The 25129-nt window shown below is 42.0% G+C and overlaps 1 protein-coding gene across 4 annotated transcripts in view; it reads right to left on the bottom strand.

The window, feature by feature from the left end:
- The window catches only part of LDLRAD3 (low density lipoprotein receptor class A domain containing 3), a 104730-nt gene extending 81582 nt beyond the window's left edge, over positions 1-23148 (bottom strand). For 2 of the 4 annotated variants that reach the window (XM_050334948.1, XM_050334947.1), the window contains exon 1: positions 23063-23148. In XM_050334948.1, the coding sequence (XP_050190905.1) occupies positions 23063-23096 (34 nt within the window). In that variant the 5' untranslated portion in view covers positions 23097-23148. Of the gene's footprint in view, positions 1-6676; positions 6696-23062 lie in introns of those variants that run through there. The other 2 variants (XM_050334950.1, XM_050334949.1) reach the window with 2 other exon arrangements.
- Positions 23149-25129: the final 1981 nt, after the last annotated feature.

The raw sequence follows: 25129 nt of genomic DNA on the forward strand, positions 1-25129 counted from the left end.
CACTCCCACCACCAGATACTTTCACTGTTGGGACATAGGTGGCTCCAGTAACCCACTTGTCTCCCCACACGCCCCACTCTCACACAGTCGGACAAGGTTTCCTTACTGGATTGAACCAGGATTTCCCATAGCAGGGTCCCAAACCCCTGGTTCCTTTAATTTAATCATGATATGTAACAGAAAACCAGCTCCAGCTGGTGCCTCCAGGGAAGTACCTTGAGCAGAGGAATCCCTGGGTTTTTATTCCCTCACAGTCTGTACCCCCTGATAATCTGGGGTCTTCCTGCTGAGTCCTCAGCTCCTGCTGTGTCTCCCAGTGTCCCAGGTCCTTGTGCCCTCTGTTGCGCAAAGGGTTCAGTGCCAGGTCACAGTCCCTTGCCTGGGGCTCCCACTATTTCTCCCTACCCAGGGCACAACCTTCACCTCCCACTGCATCTGCCCTCTCAGCTACCTGCTCTAAATGTATTCCTCAACACTGGTGAATGACCATTTCACAAGTGTGCCAAAGACAGAATGTGCAGGGCTCTGAAAGCAAACTCACTGTGTAGGCATGGCAGAGAAAGCAAACCAAGATGAAGTTATGGTAATGATATCTTCCCAATGACAGAGATGGTAGAGCTATCTTCCCATTTGGAGAGTTTGCATTTAGGATCTGACTGCATGTCAGTACAGCACATCAGGAGGGAAACTAAGCTGTGGTACGTACTGGTAACAAGGGTAGAACTTGGGCTCCGTGACTACATGAAAAGGTCACACCTTGAAAAGAGCCTGCAAGACACGGCTGTAATCTGAGGCTCCACAGAGGAATCAAGTCCAAGAAAGGCCAGGATACAGGATAGAGTAACAAAACAAAACATTAACAGTGTCCTTAACAATAAAGAAAAAACTCATAACCTCTCACTCAACAACACTGAAGTAATTTCCAAGTGTGAGGAGACTGATGACAGATAATCATGATTTTAATCTAGACAAGAGACAGATCTGAAGACTTCCCTACCCTAGGAAGGCAACTCAGCTTCTGCTTTGAAGTCTCGCCCTAAGAACAGAAAACAAGGAGACCAGAAACCTCTCTCCTGAGGCTCCTAAAAAAATCTGGAAGAGGAACAAGAATGTTTTTCCAAACAATACACTGAAGCAACAGCTAAAATTAGGAGAAGAATTACCAGAAGACAATCAGAGTCAAGGAAAGACAACAGCTCAAGAAAAGGAAAGTGACTGTAATAGGTGCTAGTGACAGCACACAGCCAGTGAAGATGGGATTACTATTTCTAAACAGAAACATTACCTGGAAATAGACGATAACCTCCTCAAATTGGAATGCAAATCCAACAAAGAGGTAAGACTGAAAAGAGGGCATACATGAAGACCATGTGAGTTGAGTAATAAAACATGGTCCAAAGAGAATTTAGAGAACTCAATCCTGTAAGAGGAAAGGCAACTCATTCTTCACCAGGTGCAATGATAATGCAGAACTGGACACTGCTAGAAAAAACAATTTCAACATGACAAGCCAAAAGAGAGCCTTGATTTCAGAAGATCACCAGGTTGGATTACAATCAGCCAATTTTCATCCACCCTTTATATATGAAAACATGACAAGCCATGGAGCAGCCACAGCTTCAAACTGTTCAGGACCTCACACCACTCTCCCAGTATTTTGTAGATCACTGCTAACATACCGGTCCAATTCAACAGTGACCCACGACACAAGTGTCTTCAAATGTAATGCAATAGGTCTATTGGAAGAGATTTCGACATTACTTTGGAGTTGAGGATTTTCTTTTTATAGAAGACTGTATATTTGCCCTTTTCCTGTAACTCTGGTCACACCTACTCCACTAGGTAAGCCTCAAGGAGAGTTAAATGGTGGCAGAAGATAGGGCTCAGAAATGACAGATGTATACAAGTAATGGTTATTTATTTGAAGTTGGAAATTTCCCATAATCACTACTAGAGACCTGGAAAATAATCACTTCAAGTGAAAAATAACAGCTTTTATAACCACTTACTTAAAGTGTGATTTTCTCCCATTCAGACTCAGCTCTTTGATGTGCTTCATACAGTAATAATAAAAATTTATACAGAAGATAAAGTGACTCAGTGTTTGCTGCACGGATTAGACTGCTGCTGCTTTCTGTAAGCAAAGCAAAACCCGAAAAATAAATGGCATTTGCATTTTGTCAATAGGAAACATGCTGTTAGGAAGATATATGGCAGGGATTATATTGAAGTGAGGGGCTCATTCTTTTCACAGGAGTTTAGTTTCACCTTATCTGTTCCACTTACTCATTGTACCAGAAGGCATAGCCGAGAGCAATGATGTTGTTCCATTGCCTCCACACAGAGAGGACATTAATTCGGGGTGCACAGTGTGGGTGTACAATCTTCCTGCAAGCCACTGCTGACCGATTCTTTCCAGAAAATACTGCCACAGCAAGATACCATCCACACACCACATATTCCAAACTGCTTTTGAGCTAGTGGTAAAATCAGGGGTTTGATTGCAATATAGGTAATCTTGGATTTTGGTTTTCTCAACAGTTGCTGCATTTAACAGCACAGTGAAGAGTGAGGAATATTGCAACGAAGATAGACAGAGGAAGATTTAGCAAAAAAGCAGGAAACTTTTCATGTGTGCACGAGAAAAATGAAGTTTCCCCAGGAGCTCTGGAGGCACCTGTGGTTAGTGTGTGTGAAGGGGTCACACAAGGAACAGTCCAGGATTTAGTCTAAGTGGTGTACCAGCTTTCTTCCTTTTCCCAATTTTTGCTTCTCTTCTATCTCTGATATTCTGTTTCCTTTATTTCTATGCCACCCTACTCAAAGTGCCCGTAAGACAGTAAGTCTCAACAAGAAGCTTCCCAGTACACTCCAGTTAAGAAAGAATAAGCACTTATATACTTCAGCCCCTAATCCAAATATTTTGGGTGTCTTACTTAAGCCTCCTGCAGCTCCCAAACCTGGATGTGTTTTACTCATATGAGTCAATCCCAGGAACTAAGTCCAAGCTAACAAAAATTAATAAATTTCTGGTTAACTACAAAACCATTCTTGCCTTTCAAGGCTTCATTCAGCATTTTTTACATCAGGTATTCTTCCACTGAGCCAAATCAAAACTCAGGAGATCTCTAAAACCTTGCTATAAGCCCATGCATCATTTTAGTGGTTAAACAAATGGAAAACTCCACATTCCTCCTGGCACCCATCATATTTACGTATGCTACAAAGTGTACTCTCTGAAGAAGATGGAGTAAAGACATGTCCAGACAGAGAGCCCCAAACTGGCAAATGCTGGAAGGGCTGCAGAGCAAACATGGTCTGGGGAGTCACCTACAGAGTTGCACAGATGGGGATCTGAAGAAACAGAGATCATCTCAAGAAATGCATGAAAACTTTCACAACAAAACAAAAATCATAATATCTCCGTAAACTAGAGAACTCAAGATGCCCAGGCAAATGGCATGTATTCTACCTATTCAGTAATAATTTTTTTATTCTCAAAGTCCATATTACTTGGTTCCAAGGCAGGATACATTTGTTTTCACACAAAACCCAAACCGAAATTTAGGATGCACTAAGTTCATAAATTTTCCAACCTCTTTTTCAAGTTTCTTGGAAAGCAAATATTATTACTGCAGTGGCACCAGCATGCTGCCATTAAGGGTTAATTTTAATTTTGAGTCTTGTTGGCCTAGTTGGCAACTCCCACAAATACCAACCCAGCAGATATAATTGCAAAGCAGGTATATTTGGCTCCAGTCACTCTGCCAATTTAGCGGCAACTAATGTTTGAAAATTGCAGGGTGTAAATTTAGCATAGTGGGTCTTACACATTATGTTTTTACTGGTAGAGACTGTATTTGATTAATCAGAATTAAAAGAAAGATATCACACTTCATGAAAGCTTGTCTATTTTTTTTCCCCAAATCTCTGGAAAGAAACAAGAAAAATCAAACTGTATTGACTTGATAATGACAAATACATTGCAGCTCAGAACTATGCATTTCTGTGCTTCAACAGTAATTTTTTTCAAGTTGATGAGCAGAGAATTGCTATTGCCAAGCAATGCCAAGACTTCTGCCAAGCAGCTATCAAATCGAGGTAAAACAAAAAAGCAGGAAGAGACATCTTTTGAATACAAGGACAACCTGTACATATTTTCTCTGTAACAACCATGTTAAATTTATTTTTATACAGCCCCAAGAACTCAAACTGGATGGCTCTAACTGACTCTCCACTATACTCACATCCACATTTGCACCTTCCTTTCTGTCCTTCCCACACGTTGCAAGAAGTTCATAAGGCAGTGAAACCTGTATGTAATAGATATTTTTCAGGACACTTTGGGAGGTAATACAGAGTGCTAGGCTGACAGCCACTGCCATCAAAAGAGACCAGTAGTATAAGGCAGACAGGCACTAGCCAAGGTTTCTCCTACTTCACTGAAGTGTGCAACAAGCAGCAACAAAGCAAAGCAGCCTCCGGCCTTCGCATTTCCATGAGCCAGTGTGTCGGTGCATCTGATGTTATGACAAGTCCAATATTCCTTGGCAGGACAATGTCTCAGCCCACTCACAGTCCATACTGGCTGCTGCTCATTTGGGTTTAGATTTTGTAACCAAATACCTAAGCAGATTTACTCCACACTTACTAAGACGTTCAGTGTTTCAGCACCAGAGCTGGTGCCACACATGTCCTCTTTTCAAATAGAAAGGTCCATATTTAAAAGAACAGGAATCTTGCTGAACATTCAAAACTCATTTTTCCCCTGGAAAAACCTGAACTGAAAACACTTGGGAACCATGAAGATCTTAAAAAGGCACCCAAGATTCTTAACAGACTCATTTCTCTAATTTTGATTCCAAGTTACTGCAATAATTTCTACCTTTCTTAAAAGTCAAGCTAACACATTATGTTCAGATATTGTGTCAAAAAGCTGCAGTCACAGCTCCCACCTTCCTAGTTGGAAAGCGCAGTAAACTCCAATCATCCATACACCGAGGTTTTGCCTATTCTCTTAATCTACTTCAGCAGGATCAGGAAAACAGGCATAACAGGTGAGGTACAAAGCTCTGAGGTAACAGGCCCTGCTATAACTTTGGAAAATTAATTAAACACTTCAGAAAGATCTTATGTACTTTGCATCAGACAAATGAAAAAAAAAAAATTAAAATAGAGCAAAGATTTTCCTTCTGCAAAACAAGTAGGAGGGCGCTTGCATTTAACACAATTATCTTCCCTAAATCTTCCCTTCAGTTTTATTTCCCAATACTGGCAAGTTACTGCAGTACGTCAAGATCAGTACTTATGCACAAAAGTCACTCTTACAAAAGCAAAAAATATTTGATAAAGACAAATCCTGTGCTTAGACCATACAGACCACGAACTTGGAACCAGTTTTAATCTTTTTATTACAAATAAGAAAATTTCACTATCCTTCAAAATGTTAAAAAAACAAAACAGTGGTGCTTTCATCTTTATTAACACTAATGCTTAGTGCCGTCCTGTCACAGCAATTTAACAGGACAGCTATACCCTCCTGTTAGCAGGGGACATTACACATTATCAGAATACAAGGAGCCATACTGTCTAGGACCCAGGATAAGCACAATCATGAGACTGGTGATGTCACTGGATAACCTGTGACCTCATATATTATACAATACATCAAGCTGTTCTGTTTTCAGAGACCCCCATGCAAGTGCCTCCCAGACCGAATCATTCCAGACAGGCCTTTGTTCATCAGTATGTCAGAGGATGCTCATCGTTCATTGTAATATAAAAGTAAACTCCTTGCATTCAGGAACTAGAAGAACTGAGTTTCATGAAAGATATCAACAACTCAGTCACATTCTCCTCTTCAAGTCTGGAAGAAAGCCTGTCTGCATCTCATACTGCTTCACGTGGAATGACACTCCTGTGACCCTACTGACTAGCCCAGACAAAAGAGGATAGCTGACAGTCAGGAGAGACTTCCTTCAGAATACTTCATCCATAATTTAGATGTTAACAACCATGTAACTGGAGTGGCTGCAGGAAAAATTAACTGTTATAGTGAAAGTACTTACCTTTAATTGTGTTTGCTTTCTACTTAAGCAACAAGGCTTTTTTTTTGTTCAAGGGTTAGTTCCTTCGGGAAAAAAAAAAAGGTATGAGGCTCAACTAATAAATACTCTTGCTCTAACTTCCTTTTTAATCACTGAGAAAAGGCTGACTGTGATTACTATGAGTCTTTTCCACTTTGGTCAGCTCCTATGCAATTAATTTTCACATATTCCATTACAATATCATTTATAACATATAAAAGAAATATTTACGCACTTGTTGCTTCACTGTAAGCTTTGTGTATGGGTATTTCTGATTCAGGAAGTTAATGCAAAAACAGTATTACTTTTGACCATGTACACTGAGCCATATTTTGTGAATGAGCTGAAAGTATAAAGGGAAAACTAAGACACAGAAAATACAATGTAATGCTAAACTTGCCCAGGAGCCTAGCACCAAGCAACTTTGTTCTTCGTGAACACAAGCTCTAAGTGTCCTAGACCACATTCCTATTTCATACATAAAGCAGATAATGTGACTCATCCAGAAGCACTTAAAATTATGCATTAGCTCTTTGAACTATGGCTGTGTTTTCTCCAGATTTTCCAAGAAATAAATTTAAAAGGAATACCTTTAAGTATTGACAGCATTACAGCTGACTGCACAAACAAACTTAACTGAAGTGTTACCACCACCAAATAACACTCGTTCATTCCATGTGTGAACTCAAAAGAAGGTCATATGAAAATGTCCATGATTCACTATCCCAAACGTAGACATCCTTAAGCTGACGATGAAAGTTCTTGCTTCCTTCTGCCTTACACAATCACCATGATTACTCATATGATCAGCAACGGTACAGACTATCCTTCAGCAGTCTGGAAGCTCCATCCCAAAGGCAGGAAGACTTTCTCACAGAGACTGCTACCAGCAAGGTAATTTTGCAGCTTCATTACTGTCATCATTTGAGGGGCCATTAAGAATTTTTCAGCGTATTGCAGATAACTCTGTCCCTGGATGACATTCTTCATCACGCTCAGACACAGCAGATTGTCACATCGATCACAGCGACTGCCAGAGACGGGTGACACCACAACTTTTCCAGCATGTCAACGTACCTTCAGAAGCACCTTGGCAGCAAGAAGCACATGCTAACAGAGATGCTTTGAGATCAAACACTTATTTAGCTAAAAAAAAAAAATTTGCATGACAAGATCAAAACCATAGTAAAACTTTAAATGTAGAGACAGAATAAGCTTCCTTCTCCCAAGTATTCCCCAACCAGAACACAAAACTCATTGTGCCAGTAGAAACTAAACCCAATTATTCCTTCTCCATAGGTCTGTCCAAGTCCTAATTCTTCCTTCTCTTGCACCAGATTTATATCAGAGGTGCTTCACTGAAGCTCTTGGAATCTCACTACAGAAGGGCACAGAATCAAACCTTTTTCTTTTTTTCTAATGGAAACGTAGGTTTAAGCCATTGCACTCAGACCTTAAAACACTATTTTCCCTTTACCAATTTGCTGCCTAGAAAGGACTGCAATAAGTATTTCCTTGAGACATTAAAGATACAATTTAGGAACATAGCGTGCAGGTATGTTACTGTGCAAAGCATCCTAGCTGCAACTCCTTCAAGTTAAAACTCACTTTAAGAGCTCCTCCATGGAAAACCATTCACTCAAAGTAATAGCACCTTTTGTGTTCTCCTCTTCCCCTGAAAAGAGACAGAGTGACTATAGATAGAACAAAGAGCAGCACGCTGAAAAGATTCACTTCTTTCAGTTTTAATGACATTTCATAATTTGAAATTTCATTTTGAAACCAGCACTTTTTAAAGGAAGTTTGCTAACTGAAAGAAGAACGTGGTAGTTTTTAAGGAATCCGACAAAGCAACTGATGGACATTAACATTCTGTCCAGTCCTTTTAATGAAGTTTAAAGACATCACCACACCTTAAAACAAAACCACCAAAGGGTGGTTGACCATAGGAAGAGGTTCCCTAGGGAAGTGATCACAGCACCAAGCCTGACAGAGTTCAAGAAGCATTTGGACAATGCTCTCAGGCACATGGTGTGATTCTTGGGATTGCCCTGTGCAGGGCCAGGAGCTGGACTTGATCCTTGTGGGTTCCTTCCAACTCAGGATATTAAGTTATCTCTGAGAACTGAGTTGTCAATCCATTTTTATACTTATAGCAGTTTAAAACATATCCACATAAGTTCTTTAAAGAATTGGGACACAAAGCCCCAAAAATGTACAAAAGTATTAATCAAATAATTCTTGGTATGTGTTTAAGATAGAATTGAATCCATTTGGAAGCTATGTATGTTTATACCAAAAAAAAACCAAAAACCACCCACATCCACACCACCCCAAAAAACAAACTACACTTTCCTTGTAATGCCTTCTTAGCAAACTAGATTCAGATAAGGGACATGCTCCAGCATGCTGGTTTTTGGGATGTAGCAGAGTCTTTGAGAATGTTTTGCATGGCCAAACCCTGCATGGTTAAATAGTTCAGATTCTGCAAGGTAATGCAATGTCCTAAATTTTAAGAAAGTGATCAGAAGATACTATGAATAAAGTCCTGATGTAGCTACTTACCTTTGGACCTTAAACCAAGAAAGTGGATGAAAGATGCTTGCAGCAGCCCCAGGGTATAAGCTATATAGACAAATGATTAGTCTTTTCCCACCTTTCATTTCTAGATATACGAGACTGTAATAGCACTGTTTCCTCATTTGTATTTTATTTGTATCTAACACAGAACAGAGATTACCCTGTGCTAATAAAAATAAGCACCACATATTTTCCAGGACATCTATTCTGAAGTTCCCCTCTCCCTTCTCTAATGTCCAGAAAAGAAATATGCCCTACTCCACCCTGGGAGACTGGCAGCACTTACTTTTTTCCAATCAGGAAACACCAGAAGAACAACCTAATAATTCCAAATCCTCACCTCTGCTGATACAATTGAAAGTCTGATGGTATGATTCCTCACATTAAAAAGCAAAACATATACAACTGTCATCCACTCCAAAACTACATATTCTCATTATGATGGAAAACTATCAGAAATAACTCACGTGTAATTCAAAGTAGGGATATAAAAGGGACAACTGGAACAGCCTTCTCAGACAAGCTTACAGACAACAGCATCAGACAAAAGCAGCAGATCTTTAAGCACCAGCATGAAGAAAACACAGCAGTGTAAGAGCAGCCCCTCTATTTGAACAAATAAGATAAGCAGAAGTGACAAATAGTGACAGTGAGTCATACATGCAGGGCTCAGCCCTCCAACTTCAGCCTGTCTGCAGTTCAGCCTTTCCTGGACACACTGCTGATGCAAAAAGAAACCCACAACCCCATCTGATGCTGTTTGCCCCATTCTATTTGTAAGCTACTCCAGTTTTATTGTGGCCTGAAGGCAAAGCATCCACGGAGGAAGAAGGAAAAGGCACGTGGACAACACCCCCATGAAACACTGGCAAAAGCAGTGAAGTGGGGTTGACAGGGGAAAATAGCATTTCCTCGTGTCCTACTTACCAAATCAATCAGAAATCAGCTCCAGCAATTAAGTGGTAATGAATTATTGATGACACTCACTTTGGGGAACTGAGCACTTACCAGCATTTATGAAACTAAAGAAACTGAGGTGGATACATGGCATCACCATTCTGTGTAGAGCACAAAGGCAGACAGACAGGAAACAATTTCCCCAAGCTTATATGTTGCCAAGGATCACCACTATCTCTAGGATGTTATCTTAGTTCTGTTTGTACATGATCACACATCACCTTGATTTCTGCTCCAGTCTACCCACTCTACTTCAGAGAGGCACAAAATTCAGTAATTTCAGTAACCGCATCCTGCTGCTCAAAGTAAGGGACACTAAAATTGGAGCCAGGGAAAAAACACTAGAAACTGTGATATACAACATATGTTCAGTGGCAGAATTTGCCCTTGAGAAAGCAAAGAAGTTATTCAAGTCCAACTATTTCAAGATACTTTAAGTCGGTGCATAGCATGTCTTTAAGTAAGCCAACTTTTTTTGCTAATGCAAATATATTCAACTAGAAACTCAGCAGAAAGCCAAGGAATTCAGTCTTGGATTTAAAACACTCTTGCCAGCCACTCAAAGCTGTCAGTAATACCACACAGGAACATTTCCTATCACTAACACACAAAACTAATCTAAGAAAGAGAACTCTACTCCTACCGCACTTCGCACCTGAGCTTTCCAATGCCATTACCTATATGTACCATTAAAAACCAAACAGATACAAGAGGACGTGACCATTTAATGCACCTGATTCTCTATTCTGCCTCTTCCCAATTTTTCATCAAGTTTACCAAGCAGACAGCCCTACATATTGTCTACATGCACATAAAGGTAAGTCTCACACTCATAGAGCTTTCACCCTCAGCAGCAGTTGCCAGAGTTGAGGCAAATACAGATTCAGCTTTACAAATTATCAGCTATGTGTCACCCAACCGGCATTAAACACCACAATGCCACTTCAAACACCACAGTGGTTAAATGCCAGTGTGCTGCCTCTTAGTCAGCTCTCCAGCAGGAATACTGGTGACATAAGCTTCAGGAGAAGATTAATGTCAGTACCTGCAACATAGTCCATCCTTGCAGACAGGATGCCTTTCAGGAAAGGGCAGCTTTCTGTGCGGAATTTGAGAAGACCGGAGACAGGCTTCAGTCTGGCCACAGACATTTTATATGATCACATTACTCTGCTTTCCTTGGCTTCAGTTTTCCCTATCTGTTAATGACCACTAATGCTCTCCTATCCCACAGGAAAACTGCAAGCATCCATAATTTATGTTACCATGCTACTCAGATACTGAGGAGGTGGGTACCTGAAGATAAATACTGATCAGTAGTTTGCCAAATATATAAACTGTTTTTCAAGAAGCATTATAAAAAATACAAAGTATTAATATTAAAGCCCTACCATGTATCTTGAATCATCTGACCATTAAGGTGGGAAAAGACCTCTGTGATCATTGAGTCCAAACATTAACTCAGCACTGACAAGTTCACTACTAAACCATGTCTCTAAGCACCGTATCTGCACATTTTTTGAATGCTTCCAGAGATGGCAATTCCACTACTTCCCTGGGTAACCTGTTCCAATGCTTGACAACCATTTCAGTGAAGAAATTTTTCTTAATTTCTGATCTAAACCCTTCCTAGCACAACTTGAGGCCATTTCCTCTTGTCCTACTGCTTGTTACCTGTCTACCCACACTTGCTACAACCTTTTTTCAGGTAGAGAGCAATAAGATTTCCCCAGGAGCCTCCTTTTCTCCAGGCTAAACAATCCCAGCTCCCTCAGCTACTCTTCATCAGACTTGTGCTCCAGACCCTTCACCAGCTCCGTTGCCCTCTCTGGACACGCTCCAGCACCACAATGACTTTTCTGTAGTGAGGGGCCCAAAACAGAACAGAGGATTTGAGGTGTGGGCTCACCAGTGCTGAGTACAGGGGGACAATCACTGCCCTGGTCTTGCTATCCACACTATTGCTGATACAAGCCAGGATACCATTCGCCTTCTTGGCCACCTGGGCACACTGCTGGCTCGTGTCCAGCCAGCTGACAAACAGCACCCACAAATCCTTTTCCAGTGGGCAGACACTTTTCCCCAAGCCTGCAGTGTTGCAAGGGCTTGTTCTTACCCAAGGACAGGACCCGGCACTTCACCTTGTTGAACTTCATTCAATTGGCCATGGCCCATTGATCCAGCCTGTCCAGATCGCTCTGTAGAGCCCTCCTACCCTCCAGCAGATCAACACGGGCGCCCACCTGACGTGGTGTCGTCTGCAGACTTAAATCATTCCTCAACAGTAAACAGACAAAGTTATAACCAAAAATCTTTGAGCAGGTATGCAGCTAATATAGTTCAGGGACTCTGATTAAAATATAGGTAGGCCCACCCTGTAACAGATGAAGCCCCAATTTACAAACTTCTGTCTGCTCAATTACCAGCTACAGCCAGTTCACTCTCAGTGACTTTCTAGAGAGAAGTGATTCCCTGGACCTAAAAAGATGTTTTAGATACAGAATTAACTGCCCTCTTATTTACACTCAGAGGTATACATAGGTATATACCAGTTAACATCTGGTATGGTGTTAACTTCTGTTTTCCTTTTGCACTTACCCTTTTGTTTAATGCTGTGGTGTAATTTGTGGGAGGAGAAGGAAACAACTTGGGAAGTTTGTTTAAAAACAGGTTATGAATCTGTACATTATAAAGTATCCAAAAATTACCATGACCTGTAAACATGCAATGACTAGCTCTTGGTACAGCTGCTTACACCTAGAATTTAATTTTGACAGTTGAGCTCACTCAAACTGTTCTCTAACCAAAACATTTACTACAACATTTCAATAACACATTTTTTCCAACACAAGAGGCCAACATAGTCCTTCCAAACTGAAGTAAACAACACTGAAACAGTTACTAAATCTATGCCAAGTGCATTTTCTTACAGGGGTGTGCATCAGCTTGGAAGGTTTGTGTTTGCAAACACCCACTTTCAAGGGCCAGATTGGCAGAGGTGCAAAGACAGCTCTATTTCCTCAAGGTCACTGCTCCTCTGAGATATCCGAGATCAGACATGCTTCCCATCCAAAACAGAGATAAGCACCAGACATTTCCTTAGAAGTCAAAATCATTTAGAAGTCTAAATCATGGATTCTTCACTGGGTAAAAAAAATGGCCGGATGGTCAGCCCAGTGGGGAATGGAGATACATCCAACTGGCAGATGGTCCCAAGTGGTGTTCCCCATGGCTCAGTTCTGAGACCATCTTCATTAATGATATGGATGAGACGATCAAATGCCCCCTTTATTCAGTTTGCAGACAACACTGAGCTGGGCAGGAGTGTTGATCTGCTGGAGGGTAGAAGGGCTCTGCAGAGAGATCTGGACAGGCTGGATCCATGGGCCAAAGCCAATTATGTGAGGGTCCTGAGGAAGCTGGAGTTGTTTAGTCTGGAGAAAAGGAGATTGAGGCAGGGAGGGGACCTTACTGCTCTCCACAACTATCTGAAATGAGACTGTAGCAAGTGGGGGGTCAGTCTCTTCTCCAATGCAGCTGGTGACAGGAGAGGACACAGTCTCAAGCTGCGCCAGAAGAAGTTCAGGCTGGATATCAGGAAGTACTTTTTCAGTGAAAGGGTGGTTGAACATTGGAACAGGCTGTTGAGAGATGTGATGGAGTCACCATCCCTGGAAGTACTCAAGAAATAACTGGACATGACAGTGCTATGGTTTAATTGACAGGATGGTGTTTGGTCAAAGGCTGGACTAGATCTTGGAGGCCTTTCCCAACTTTGATGATTTGATGATTCCATGTGGGTTTAATTCTAACAGGACAGCCTGTTAAATTAATTTTAACATGTGACAGGCCTTACACAGGTCGCTGGGATACAGGCCCAAAGGAAGTTACATTGATTGCTTCTTTGACTTGAAAGTTTGTTCACAGTAGAGGTCTGCCTAATTTTGCAGCAACTGATGAGTAAACAAATGAGGCACCAATGCTGCAGGGAAAAATTAGCTAAACTGTGCTTTATAGGCTGAACACAATTTCCCCATGAGACTACTCACAAGGAGCAGTGGCAGTCAGCAGGTCAGAAACTCTGGATTCAACCTCAGTTAGGACAAGAATATCCTGCCAGTGATCAGAACTGCTTTTTGTGTTTTCAGATTTTATTTGACTCAGCTAATTGGCCATTAAGCTTCAATACAGTGGACATTTATCTACAGATAACACAAGGAAATTGGAAAGTAAGCAGCCTGAGGCTACCCTGAAGACTGTTAACCAAATAGCAAGGCAGAGCTCAATTAAAACAATTCATCAGAAAACCTATACAGTCCATTGGCAGATTTTCAAGGATCCCATTAGAAATTTTAAGGATGTTCAATGTGATTAGACACCGAAGTCTAACTCATGCAGAAGTCATAAATAAGTAAAGAGCCTTTAACTTTGAAAGCCTGAAAGTTACCAAAGCTGCAGCAGGAAGAGGCACTGAGCATTTACCCTATAACTAATACGCACAGTTTTGCCTAAGAATGACAAAAGCTTTCTATAATATATTGACAAGAAGTGAGACTGATGAAAAGGTATAGCTGTGCAAACCAATGTCATCAAGTACCCACTACTTTGGGTGAACTCTGTTGATGTAACTACAACACGAGCACTTTTATATGCTACCTCAAAAGAGCCTACATCCAAGTCCTCTGAATCAGAAGTACTTCATGAAATGTGTACCAATACCTAAAGTGTTGAAAAGGAAAGGCATCTCAATCACTTGAAATTGCAGTGTAAAACATTTTGTTTCTCATTTTATGAAAATTTGAAGGAGGAAGAAAAATGGCTCTTGTGCTCTCAACTTTAATGGACATATAAATCAACTATGAAATAAGGTCATTGAAGCTATTTTGGCTCTTTTTTGAAAAAGAAATGTTGCCATGAAAAAAATTTAAAAAAATAAATGTGATGCTGTAACCAATCTTTGAAGGTGAAAAAAACCCTGAAAACACTCTGCATCAAGCTTGCAGTTTAGAAGACAACACTCCTCATAGAAGACTTTCAGAGTATAACTATTATTGCCAATTGGTAGTGTTTTTAAATCATCATCCTTTTTATCTACTATGTACCCTATTAATGTTTCAGATAGACCACTTAGAACTTTGGTCAGAACTACACTCCTGATTTGTTCATTGCACATTGTAGCTCCTTTTTTCAGAGGAGGAAGAAAGAATTGGTTCCTGAAACTTACTGCTTGCAGATAACAGGGGGAACTCCTCCATCTGACTGCAAAAGGACAAATGTTTGTGGCTTGATTAAGAACTCATAAGCTGAAATATTACAGGGATTCACTCTTCTCTTACCTTCACCCTTGCTGGTACTCAAAGTCAGCATATCCACAAGATTGAAAATGCCTAACAAGAGGAGGTAGATCTCACCTTTTAAAGAAAGGGTTACCAAACCAACACTCCTTAGAGAATGTAAATCAGAATTCTAATGGGACTTGATTTAATGAAGGACAAGTTTACCATGCAGAACCCTGGTTACATTGTAAAGTGAATGATCTGATCCGATCGTTTACAAGTTCACAATGTGTTGGGGTTTTTTACAATTCTATCTGTAACTCCATTCGTGCTTTCATTTCACTCACAATCAGGTACTGAAATTCAGCCAGCACTTTATTAAGACATGTAACTAACAGCCACGTGGATTGTTTTTCTCCCTCTCCACCTTCTTTCCACCTTTCAAAAACTTGCTGAAAGTTAAAAGAATCCTTTTTTTGAGTTTGAAAGACAGCAATCACCACAAACACACTGTTGTTCCTCATTAGTTAATTCTTAATTATGCCTAATTAGTTTAATGACTTGGTCTTTTAAAAGTGATTGAGCAGTAAGCACAGTTTTTCCAGACTTCAGCATTTCCCGAGCGCAGTCTGCTTTCTGCCAGCCTCGGTGCATCTTGATCTCAAGATCCGTACTGTGCCTTTCCAGTCACCTGAACAAACCAAGATGTTTGGGTTTTCCATGATGCCAAGGCCTTGAAAACACATGTTCCTTACTGCTGATCAGATCATGGAAGATTTGGTTCGGCATTCCAAAGACCACCCATCCAAGATCAGCATCAGAGCCCCAAACTACTCTGGTTCTCCTCAGCCATTCTCCTCAAGACAAAATACATGTACTTCAGCGCAAGCAGCAGTACTACAAACTGCCAACTCTTACCTTGCCTTAAAAAAGGGAGAGAAAGTACAAATTGACAACTACATGAATTTTCACAATTATATCAAGTTGTGTGTCTCGATCGTGCTTCACATCTTCGTAAACCTAAAACTCCTCTGAGGAATCTTAATGACTTTACACTAACAACAAAAAGAAGGGAAAACCAGGAATACTTGAGTAAAAATCACTGCATCAAGAAAAATCTACTTAGCTCACATCAAATCCATACCAGGCAAGGCAAGGAGCCTATAAAGGCAAAGAGCAATGTTTTAAACTGTAAAAAGATATTCCTCATATTTGTAGCATATAGCACTAGATTAAAACTAGGGTAACACTAACAGGATCAAAGAAAGATGGGAAGAGAGCCTGTGTCCAAAAAATGTTTAAACGGTAAAAGGAAAGTGAGTACAGTGAGGAAAGAAAGAAATATTGCCCAAAGTCATACTGTTGATCAGTAATACTAACCTGGAGTAAGTCCTGCAGCACTAAGACCCTGAACAGCTCTGCCCAGAAGAATACAAGTCTTCAGCTGACACATATATATGGCTGGCAACTGTGTTCTGTCTGGAGCTATAAGCATCATCTCACTCGTTACCAACTGAAGTGATAAATTCATCCAAAATATAAAGCAAGAGAAAGGACTCCAAGGAATGAAGGAATCTGAGCACAAAGTGATACTAAGTAGCCAGAATTCACATCTTAATTTTTAATAGAACCTCAACCTACTTGCTGCAGTAACATGACTGCATTTTATCAAAAACAGAGATAAATCCTCATAGGAAAGAGTTACTTAAAATCGAACTTTTCATCCAACAAACCCAGCTGTTTCAAAATAGACCAACATATGCTACCTCATCTGATGTACTTGGTTTCCATCTAAAATCCATCTGAAGTCTTCAATAAGAGAACCCTGAATCAGGAATCTCCCCCATTACATTCCCTGGGAGACAACTGGAATCTGTCTAAGCAGATGAAAGGTAACAACACAACACTGAGGACCTGTTGCAAGGTGTGGCACTTAGGTATTTTCTTTAATTTAAAAGAAAAAAAAAGAATCAGGATCTCTCCTAAAGGAAAAAAAATAGCACTAAAACCTGAAAAACTGTATTTTTGTCCCCATTGAAACAAACTATTTCATAACACAACAGCACACTTCAACCATGTTCAACTTACACACTTCCCAATCTTTAATAAATTAAGCCTAACAGGCTCCCCCCGAGATACTAAACCCATTTAAAAATTGAAACCTCCTGGCTAAGAGGACACAGTACCAAGACCTCCCCAGATCTGCTATGAGTTCATCAGCACCCAGTCCTAAACTATCCCACATTTTAGCAGTTTCACATCACCACCTTCCATTCATTACCTCAGCTCTTTGTTCCCTGTGACATGTTCCATACTGTGACAGAGCAACTTACTCAACCATTTACACATACACAAAGAGCAGCTTTGCTTGATATGTTTTAATTGTGACAAGTTCACAGCTGTCCAGCCCGTGTCAGGCAGAAGGCTTAAGGATCACAGAAGCAAAAGTTATCACCAGACACCCCCTCCCAACTTGCTTCCATTTTCATTTCGTTCATCTGGGCCCTTCTGATTGTCCACCCACATGATTCCCCAGTCTTTGAACACATTTTTCACACTAACAGAACCTACCAATTATTTCTCTCAAACTTTCAAAGAGGACATATTTCTATAAGCTATAACTACGTTGAGATCTGATTCCATAAGTTTCTTTGCAATCAAGAAATGAGTAAGTGGGTATCTGCATAAGCAGCTGAGAGCAACAAAAAGCAGAGAGACCAATGGCTCCATTTAGAAATGTCACTGCCTCAGCATTTCCCATGTGCAAATTAAAACACAAACACACACACGAAAACCAATTAGCATCACACCATCTTCTCCCCTAAAAGGACTGCGTGCAATGTAAAGCTGGCCTAAAATGCCTTTTAGCCTGATGGTTTCACTGGCTCAAGAGGCTACATGAAAAAAACTTAACGTGATCAAATTACTGCAGCTTGCAAGTTTCTACATGTCAAAGAAGCAAGTATCTGGACACACATTCAGTCCATGCAAATGCAAACCCCCACGGAAGATTCATTTCATTATCATTTCATGTTTGTTTTCCTTAAGTTATTTATAAAATTTTAATCTTTGTTGTTGGTTTGGGGTTTTTAAATATATATGTGCTCTCCCTCAAAAATGCTACAGCAGTCAGTAAATCTATGGCAAATGATTATACTAATAGCTGACTATACAATTACTTCCAGCTATGATCTATTTACATTTCAGGCAAAGGGCATTCTACTCAGTGTTTCACTTGACAGATACCTTAAAATACATCATTAAAACTGTTTTCACTTGAAATATTCCATTCTGCATCTTAGCATACCCCATTATGAGATCCTGCCAGAGCAGAAGAGTTATGCTTTAATACTTTAAAATTCAAAACCACCCAAACCCAACTACTGAGACTGAAGATCTTTCTCCTTCCTCATTTTCAAAACCCAGCTGATAATGAAACTGTTTTCAAATACAGACCCTGAAAATACCAGCTGAAATACTTATAACAGAGTGCCTTCTACCAAGGGTAGAATACCCATAGCTTCAGTCTGCTGCAGGTAGGATAACTGAACAGCCTCCAAGGCTTCCTACCAATTCATAAAACTCATCAACTTCCACGATGAACAAGACATCAAAATGGAGGGCACTGCTACCATCACAACAGATCTCATGCTACAGATTTTTCAGGTCTACTCAATTAGTGCATTTCTGCTTACACAGACAGAGAAATATCACAGAACAGGATATATTGCAGAAACTATTCAGGTAAAATTTACCAGTTTCGAAAAATAAAATTAAAATCTAAAAATACAAACAAAAAACCCAAAACAAATTCTGTCTCCCGGTGATAAATTAATTTTGTATTAGGCCTTCCTACACTACTGCCCTGAAACACAGAGATGCTTCAACCACAGCTCATTTCATCACTGCTGCCTAACAAACCATCATCACCCTGTTACAGTCTACCAGATTTACAGCAAAGAGAGCCATTTTATTCCTCACCTGGTAGATAATTAGCATACAAATCAAAGTAGGATGCAGGTTCCTGTTGTCACAATAAAAATATTACAGTATCAGCAGGAAATTTCTGCATCAAAGAGGTATGGAGCTTGCTGGTCTCACAGTGTATCTGGTATGACAGACTGACTTGCACCCTTGTAACAATTTATGTCACATTTGTACTAAAGGTGCATTTTTACTGTGTATTTTCTAGTTAACGATATCCACTTCCTATCACAACATGTGACTGCAACAATGCAGATATGCTTCCACCCTGACAACTTGGCAACTGCAGACTCCTGTTGTGGCAGAATTATCCCAAGTGAGATGGGATGGCTAGAAGCTCCTGAGCCCTGAAACTCCTCACATCCAAGGAGAACAGTAATCCACTTAAGTCTAGCCAAGGACACATCACCTTCCCTGACATTATTAAAAATCCCCCCAAAATCATCCTCTGCTTACTTCAGTCCCTGTATAAAAACTGTACTTGCAAGAGCAAAGTCTGACAACAGCCTCAAACATCAAACTTCCAATAACCAGGAACTGATTCAAGAGACCTGGTCTGTGGGCGCTGGCTTCTGTGAGAAATCCCACCTTCTCCTCAGCATGGATGTGGAGCTTTGCACTGCAGTTAGTACTTCCTGGCTTCTCTGACCACTGTCAGACTTATATCTTCAGCAAATATCCATTGTTTGTAGTTTATCATCTATTTATCCTATTACTATCCCAAGCTGGAATTCTTGTGACCTGCCAACTACCCAAGTCCTTGTCCATCTCTCACGCACGCACCCACAGCTGGCCTGTGTGCCGAGAGAGACAAACACTGGTTATGAAGACTAGACTCCGTTTAAGAGTTTTTAAGAGGATTGCCTGAAAAATACAAAACAGATCTACTGAATACATAGTACAGACCCAAATATCCAAGTAGAGAGTTGCTTTCTTGCTCTTTGCTTATACAGCAGTAGAGTACAGTACTCAGCAGTGCTGAATACTCTTCCCATGAGTACATCTGTTTTCAGCAAAGAAATTCTACTCATAGCAATACCTCTGAATGTTAGTATACATGAAGACTCACGTAAGGAAATAATGGCTATTTCTTCACTACCACGTGGAAGTTTTAAGCTAGCAGATATTACACAATGCAGATTAATGTGGGAACATGACACTTCAAGTAGCTCCTACCCCTGCTTGATTTCAGGGGGGTTCCGGTTTTTTCCAAACTTTTGAGATGTAGTTGCAAAATGTGACGAAAGTACTTGTGTGACCCTGCATGTTTATGCCGTCTGTGGAACAGGGTCCTGAATATAACAGTATTAAACCAAAAGACTGGAGGGAACAAGACACAGAAGCCTCCTCCTAATATAGAGCAAGTTGAGTATATTTTAACAGGTATAATATCTACATTATTTATTTGACTTATGGATCAAAAAATATCTACATTATTTATTTGACTTATGCATCACCTTACACTGAACTGTGACATCTTGGGATGATACTCAGGAATTTCAGCTGTGCACTGCATTTTGATTCTCCAGTCAATTGAAGACTGAGATTTTAAAACCTATTTCACAGTTAAAAGAGGAAGGTTTGTAATTGTCAGGAAAAAACTATAATCTCCCTTTTCCGCTGACTTTGTAATCATACTTTTAAAATTCATTAATTTACCTAAGTGCTTCTGACTCCTGCCATCACTTCTGTCCTTAATGGATGACATACAGATTGAAGAAAAAAACATCTAAATCTGTGTTCAAAATAGAGCTCATTTTTCTGTTAGGGACCATTTACATTTTATCGGTTTTTCAGCTAAAATGTACTTTCCATTCTCTGAAACAATCCTTTCCAAAACTCACTATAACTATGTGCACATCACCTTGAATTACTTCAGACAAACAGTAGAAAAAGATAAACATAGATGTCTCTTTTGTAACCAACAGTCATTAATTTAACCAGAAAAAGTTGTTACAGTCTGAGTTGGTAACAGGAATTCTTGCAGGACCTAACCTACATCCAGGAACTCCTGGGCTGACACCGAGCCAAAGTAAATTGCTGGAAACAGGGTCACACTATGACTTGTACAGGGTAGCAGGAGGGAATCAGAGCTGAGCCTGACCTGCTTATACTGGCAAGAGCACGGAGAGATGAAAGAAACTGGGTGTGCATGATGTGTGCACTACCCAAGAGCTTGATGAGACTTGAAATGAGGTGGGGACTAGAAAAGGAAAGCTGGGTAATCGGGGAGCTCCTGAGCAGGGAACAGAGGCTAAAACTCCTGATCCATAGTCTCTTTCTGGTCAGTTACCAGTTGCAATTACAAACTGAAATTAACAGCCTGGTGTTAAGTTCACACTATATGTATCATAACAAGAAAAAACCTTTCCCATGCAGATAGGGTCCTCCAGGATGAAAAGCACTATTTGATCCAACTACAACATTACGAATAAAGATGCAAATAAAAGTTTGAACATTTGCAAGGCAAAGTTTACTGACAATCCAAGTCTGCAGTTACTTCTGCACGCTAACAGAAAACTGTTTAGACAGGGACACTATACAGTGTTTATCTTCTGTTAACTGAAATGCATCCCCAGGGTTTCAAGGTTTCTGTACTCAAAAAAGACTCAAAAGGAAAAGAAATATTTTCAGGAGTTACCAGAAGTAAAATTCAAAACAGAGTGAAGGCCAGGCAGAGACAAACTAATGCTCCCTGTGGGAAGTTTGCAGGGGTGCCAAAATATACAGAGGAAGCAACATTTGAAAAACAAATCCCCGAAGACCCCATATTTTATTTTTCAAAAGACAAACAGAACACATGAAAAAAAAGGTTTCAGAAAGTTCTTTGAATCTGCCCCAAAGTAAGCCAGAGCCTCTGGTTAAGTAACTGTAAGAATGCTGTGCAAGAATGGCAGTTCAGCAGTCGAAAAGCTGAGGTACCAACTTCCATACAAGAAACAGGTCTTCTTGGTCACTGCCCCCAAGCCAAGGTGGAACACATGGGGTGTGGGTGGCTGGGAAACCTTCATATGTAAAGATAAGGATCTTGTAGAAGGGAACCCTCCATGCTAATCTTAAGGTGGTATTACAAGCAAATATATTCAATACATGGAAACATATAACTTGCTATGAATAATTAGGTGAAACTTTGGCAGTAGTAAAATGGAAATAAGGAGGAAGGCAACACAATATGGATAAACAAACCTGTGCTTTGCCTGAAGCTTTCAAAAAAAGGAACTGCTAAAATAGTTTTGCAAAGACACCTGAACCTACACAAGACTTACGAAAGTCACAGTCGCAGTTTGCAGTTGTGTTCTTCGTGACAACAAATACTCTTTAAAAAGAAAACAAAATAAAATAAATTGAGCTTGATAATCTTGAGTTTTACGCACTGTGTGTCATCACCTCATCGCCAAGGCGTGATTCGGAAACAAGACACAGCAGCACGCAGCCAGGCTACTTACACTGTCTGGAAAAGCGCCCGCTAAGATCATGTTGCAGAAATAATTCACACCTGCAGCAAAGCTGCACAAAACATCATCAACTCGCCGACTTTGACAGACATATGCCGGCCGAGGCGGGAGGGGGGGATGTGAGAGTATCTATAAAGTCGAATATGAACAAAAAGTAGGAAATCCCCTTTCCGCACCCCAAGCGAAGCCGGGCAGAACCCGAGCGCTTCCCTCGGGCACATCCTGCCGCGGCCCCACCGGCGGGGTTGGCTGCACCGCCTCCTCCCCGCCCGAGCGGCCTCGGCAAGGGGGCCCGGCCCGGGATGTGCCGGAGGAGCCACGGCCCCTTCGGCGGCTTCGAAGCCCGGTTCAACCCCAGGTCGCCCGGCCCCAGGTCCACCCCAGCCCCGCCGCCCTCTCCGGGCGCCTCGCCCCAGGCCGGCCCCGCACAGCCCAGCGGGGCCGGGACCACCCCGAGCACGCCCCGAGGGGCGGGAGGGGACGAGCCGCTCACGCCGCGCCCCCGCCGCGGGCATCCCGGGCCCGCCTGGGAAGGGGAGAGAAGGGGAGGGGAGAGCGGCGAGAGCGGCCCGGGGAGGGGCGGCCGGCGGCGCCCCCGGCCCGCCACGAGCCGCCCAGCGGAGGCGGGGGGCAGTGGGGAGGCCCCGGCGCCCTCCCCCGCCGAGCGGAGCCGCCCCCTGAATCCCGGGCAGCGCCCCGGGGCGCCGCCCCCGCCCGCACTCACCCGCCGAGCCCAGCAGCAGCCACAGCAGCCACATGGCCCCGCGCCGGCCGCCCCGCAAACTTCGGGGCTGCTCCGCCAGTGCGGCCCCACGGAGCCTGCGGCGGGAGCGGCGGGGCGGGGGCCGGGCCGGGGAGGGCCCGGGGCAGTGCTGCCGCCGCCCCGCCCCGCTGGGCCGTCGTGCCCACCCGCGGCTGCCGCCCCGGCCCGCCCGGCCTCGCCGCTGGGAGCCCCTCGCAGCTGCTGCCCGTCGGACACCTAGGGCCGCTTCTGGGGACCGTGCAGGGTTGTGGTGGCTTTAGCGTGTCACATAACAACCCCTCCGCTTGCAGTGCGGCGGCGGGCAGGAGCCCTTCAGTAACACCTGGCAGAGTCTGGGTCAGAGCTGCACCCCTGCAGATGGGCTGTGCCCTCACGAGCGGCACAAATGCTCACTCAACCCCTTCCGCAGTGAGGGAGGGGTACGTTGCTCTCAAAAAGCTTCCCCTTAACTTCATTCCCTAACCAGAAGAAAAGAAACATTTTCATAGCCAGTCAGTCACTGAATCACAGAATCAATTAGCTTGGAAAAGATCTCTGTTATCATCAAGTCCGACCTATGACCGAACTCCACCATGTGAACTGGACCACACCACCAAAGTGTCACACCCAGTCTTTCCTTAAACACCTCCAGGGACAGTGACTCCACCATCTCCCTGGGTTGTCCATTCCTATGTCTAATAGCACTCTCTATGAAGTTCCTCCTAATGTCCAACCAAAACCTCCCCTGACACAGCTTAAACTATGTCCTTTCATCCTGTCACTAGCTGCTTGAGAGCAGGAGTTGACTCCCACCTGGCTACAACCTCCTTTCAGGTAGTTGTAGAGGGTGATAAAGTCACCTCTGAGCCTCCTCTTCTCCAGACTAAAGAACCCCAGCTCCTTCAGCCAGTCCTCATAGGACTTGTGCTCCAGACCCTTCACCACCTTTGTTGCCCTTCTCTGGGCTAACTCCAGCACCTCAAAATCCTTTCTAAATTCAGGGGCCCAAAACTGGGCACAGTACTTGAGGTGTGGCCTCACCAGTGCTGAGAACAGGGGAAGTTAACACAAACAGAAATCAGAGCTAGCCTGTGAGATTTACTATCCTAGTAAAGCTCTGAAATCCAGCATTTGGAAAACTTAAATTGCATTTTCAGTCTAGGGGCCCAATGCTGACCTCACTTGGCTTCTATGGGAGCAGGAGTGGGCCTTCTTTTAAGAAACATCATTTTTCAGTATATGATGACCAGGAAGAAACCCACGTTACTGAGTACCATTCTGCTTTCATGGGAAAATCACAGCCTATTCATTAAGTGGTACCTTTTGGTTGTAAAGTATTCCTCTGTGTGTCTGTCAAGTACATAAGTAGATCTGCATGTGTATAGAATAAAGTTTAACTCTCTAAAAAGCTTGCAGCATGTATTTAAGAGCTGAAGAGGCAGGCTTAGTGCAGAAGGTATTTTAGCTAAGAATTAAAGCCAATTTATAGCAGCAAAAAGCTGCCAAATGATTTCTAAAACGGTGCTCAGCTAATCTGCACAATAATACTGTTTCAAGCAGAATTCTTACAATTCATGTTTAACTTAGAGGAGCTCGAGGAGATTTACTGATAAGGATTTCACAGCATTTGGAAGGATGAATTTAATTTTTTATTTAAAATAAGTATTTTATTCGAATACCTAGCTTTTAGCTTCTGTTAGTTCTTCAGTGGTATTTTAACCCCTGATAGCTAACTGTCACATAGAAGTCAGCAAAGAATAAAGGCTCCAGTGTGATTTCTGATTACCTTTTGGGTGTTGAGTTACATGATTAAAAGTGTAATCCCTGTTAACACACAGATGCAGGGAGAACAAAGGCAGAGAAACCTCAGTAACTTCATCAGGGAAAATGGAGCATGCAACATTGGCTGCTCCCAAGCACATCAGAGAAAACTGATTAAGCCTTCTTATCTGGTGTGATGTCTGCCAAGAAACTCCCAAATGCCCTGCAAACTACACATGGTTATTGCCTATGGCATAGGACACGTTAAGGGATGCAATGGGAGCAGCG

The sequence above is a fragment of the Myiozetetes cayanensis genome, unplaced genomic scaffold (assembly GCF_022539395.1).
Source record: "Myiozetetes cayanensis isolate MyiCay16 unplaced genomic scaffold, myiCay2020 scf6-25, whole genome shotgun sequence".
NCBI classification, from domain to species: domain Eukaryota; kingdom Metazoa; phylum Chordata; class Aves; order Passeriformes; family Tyrannidae; genus Myiozetetes; species Myiozetetes cayanensis.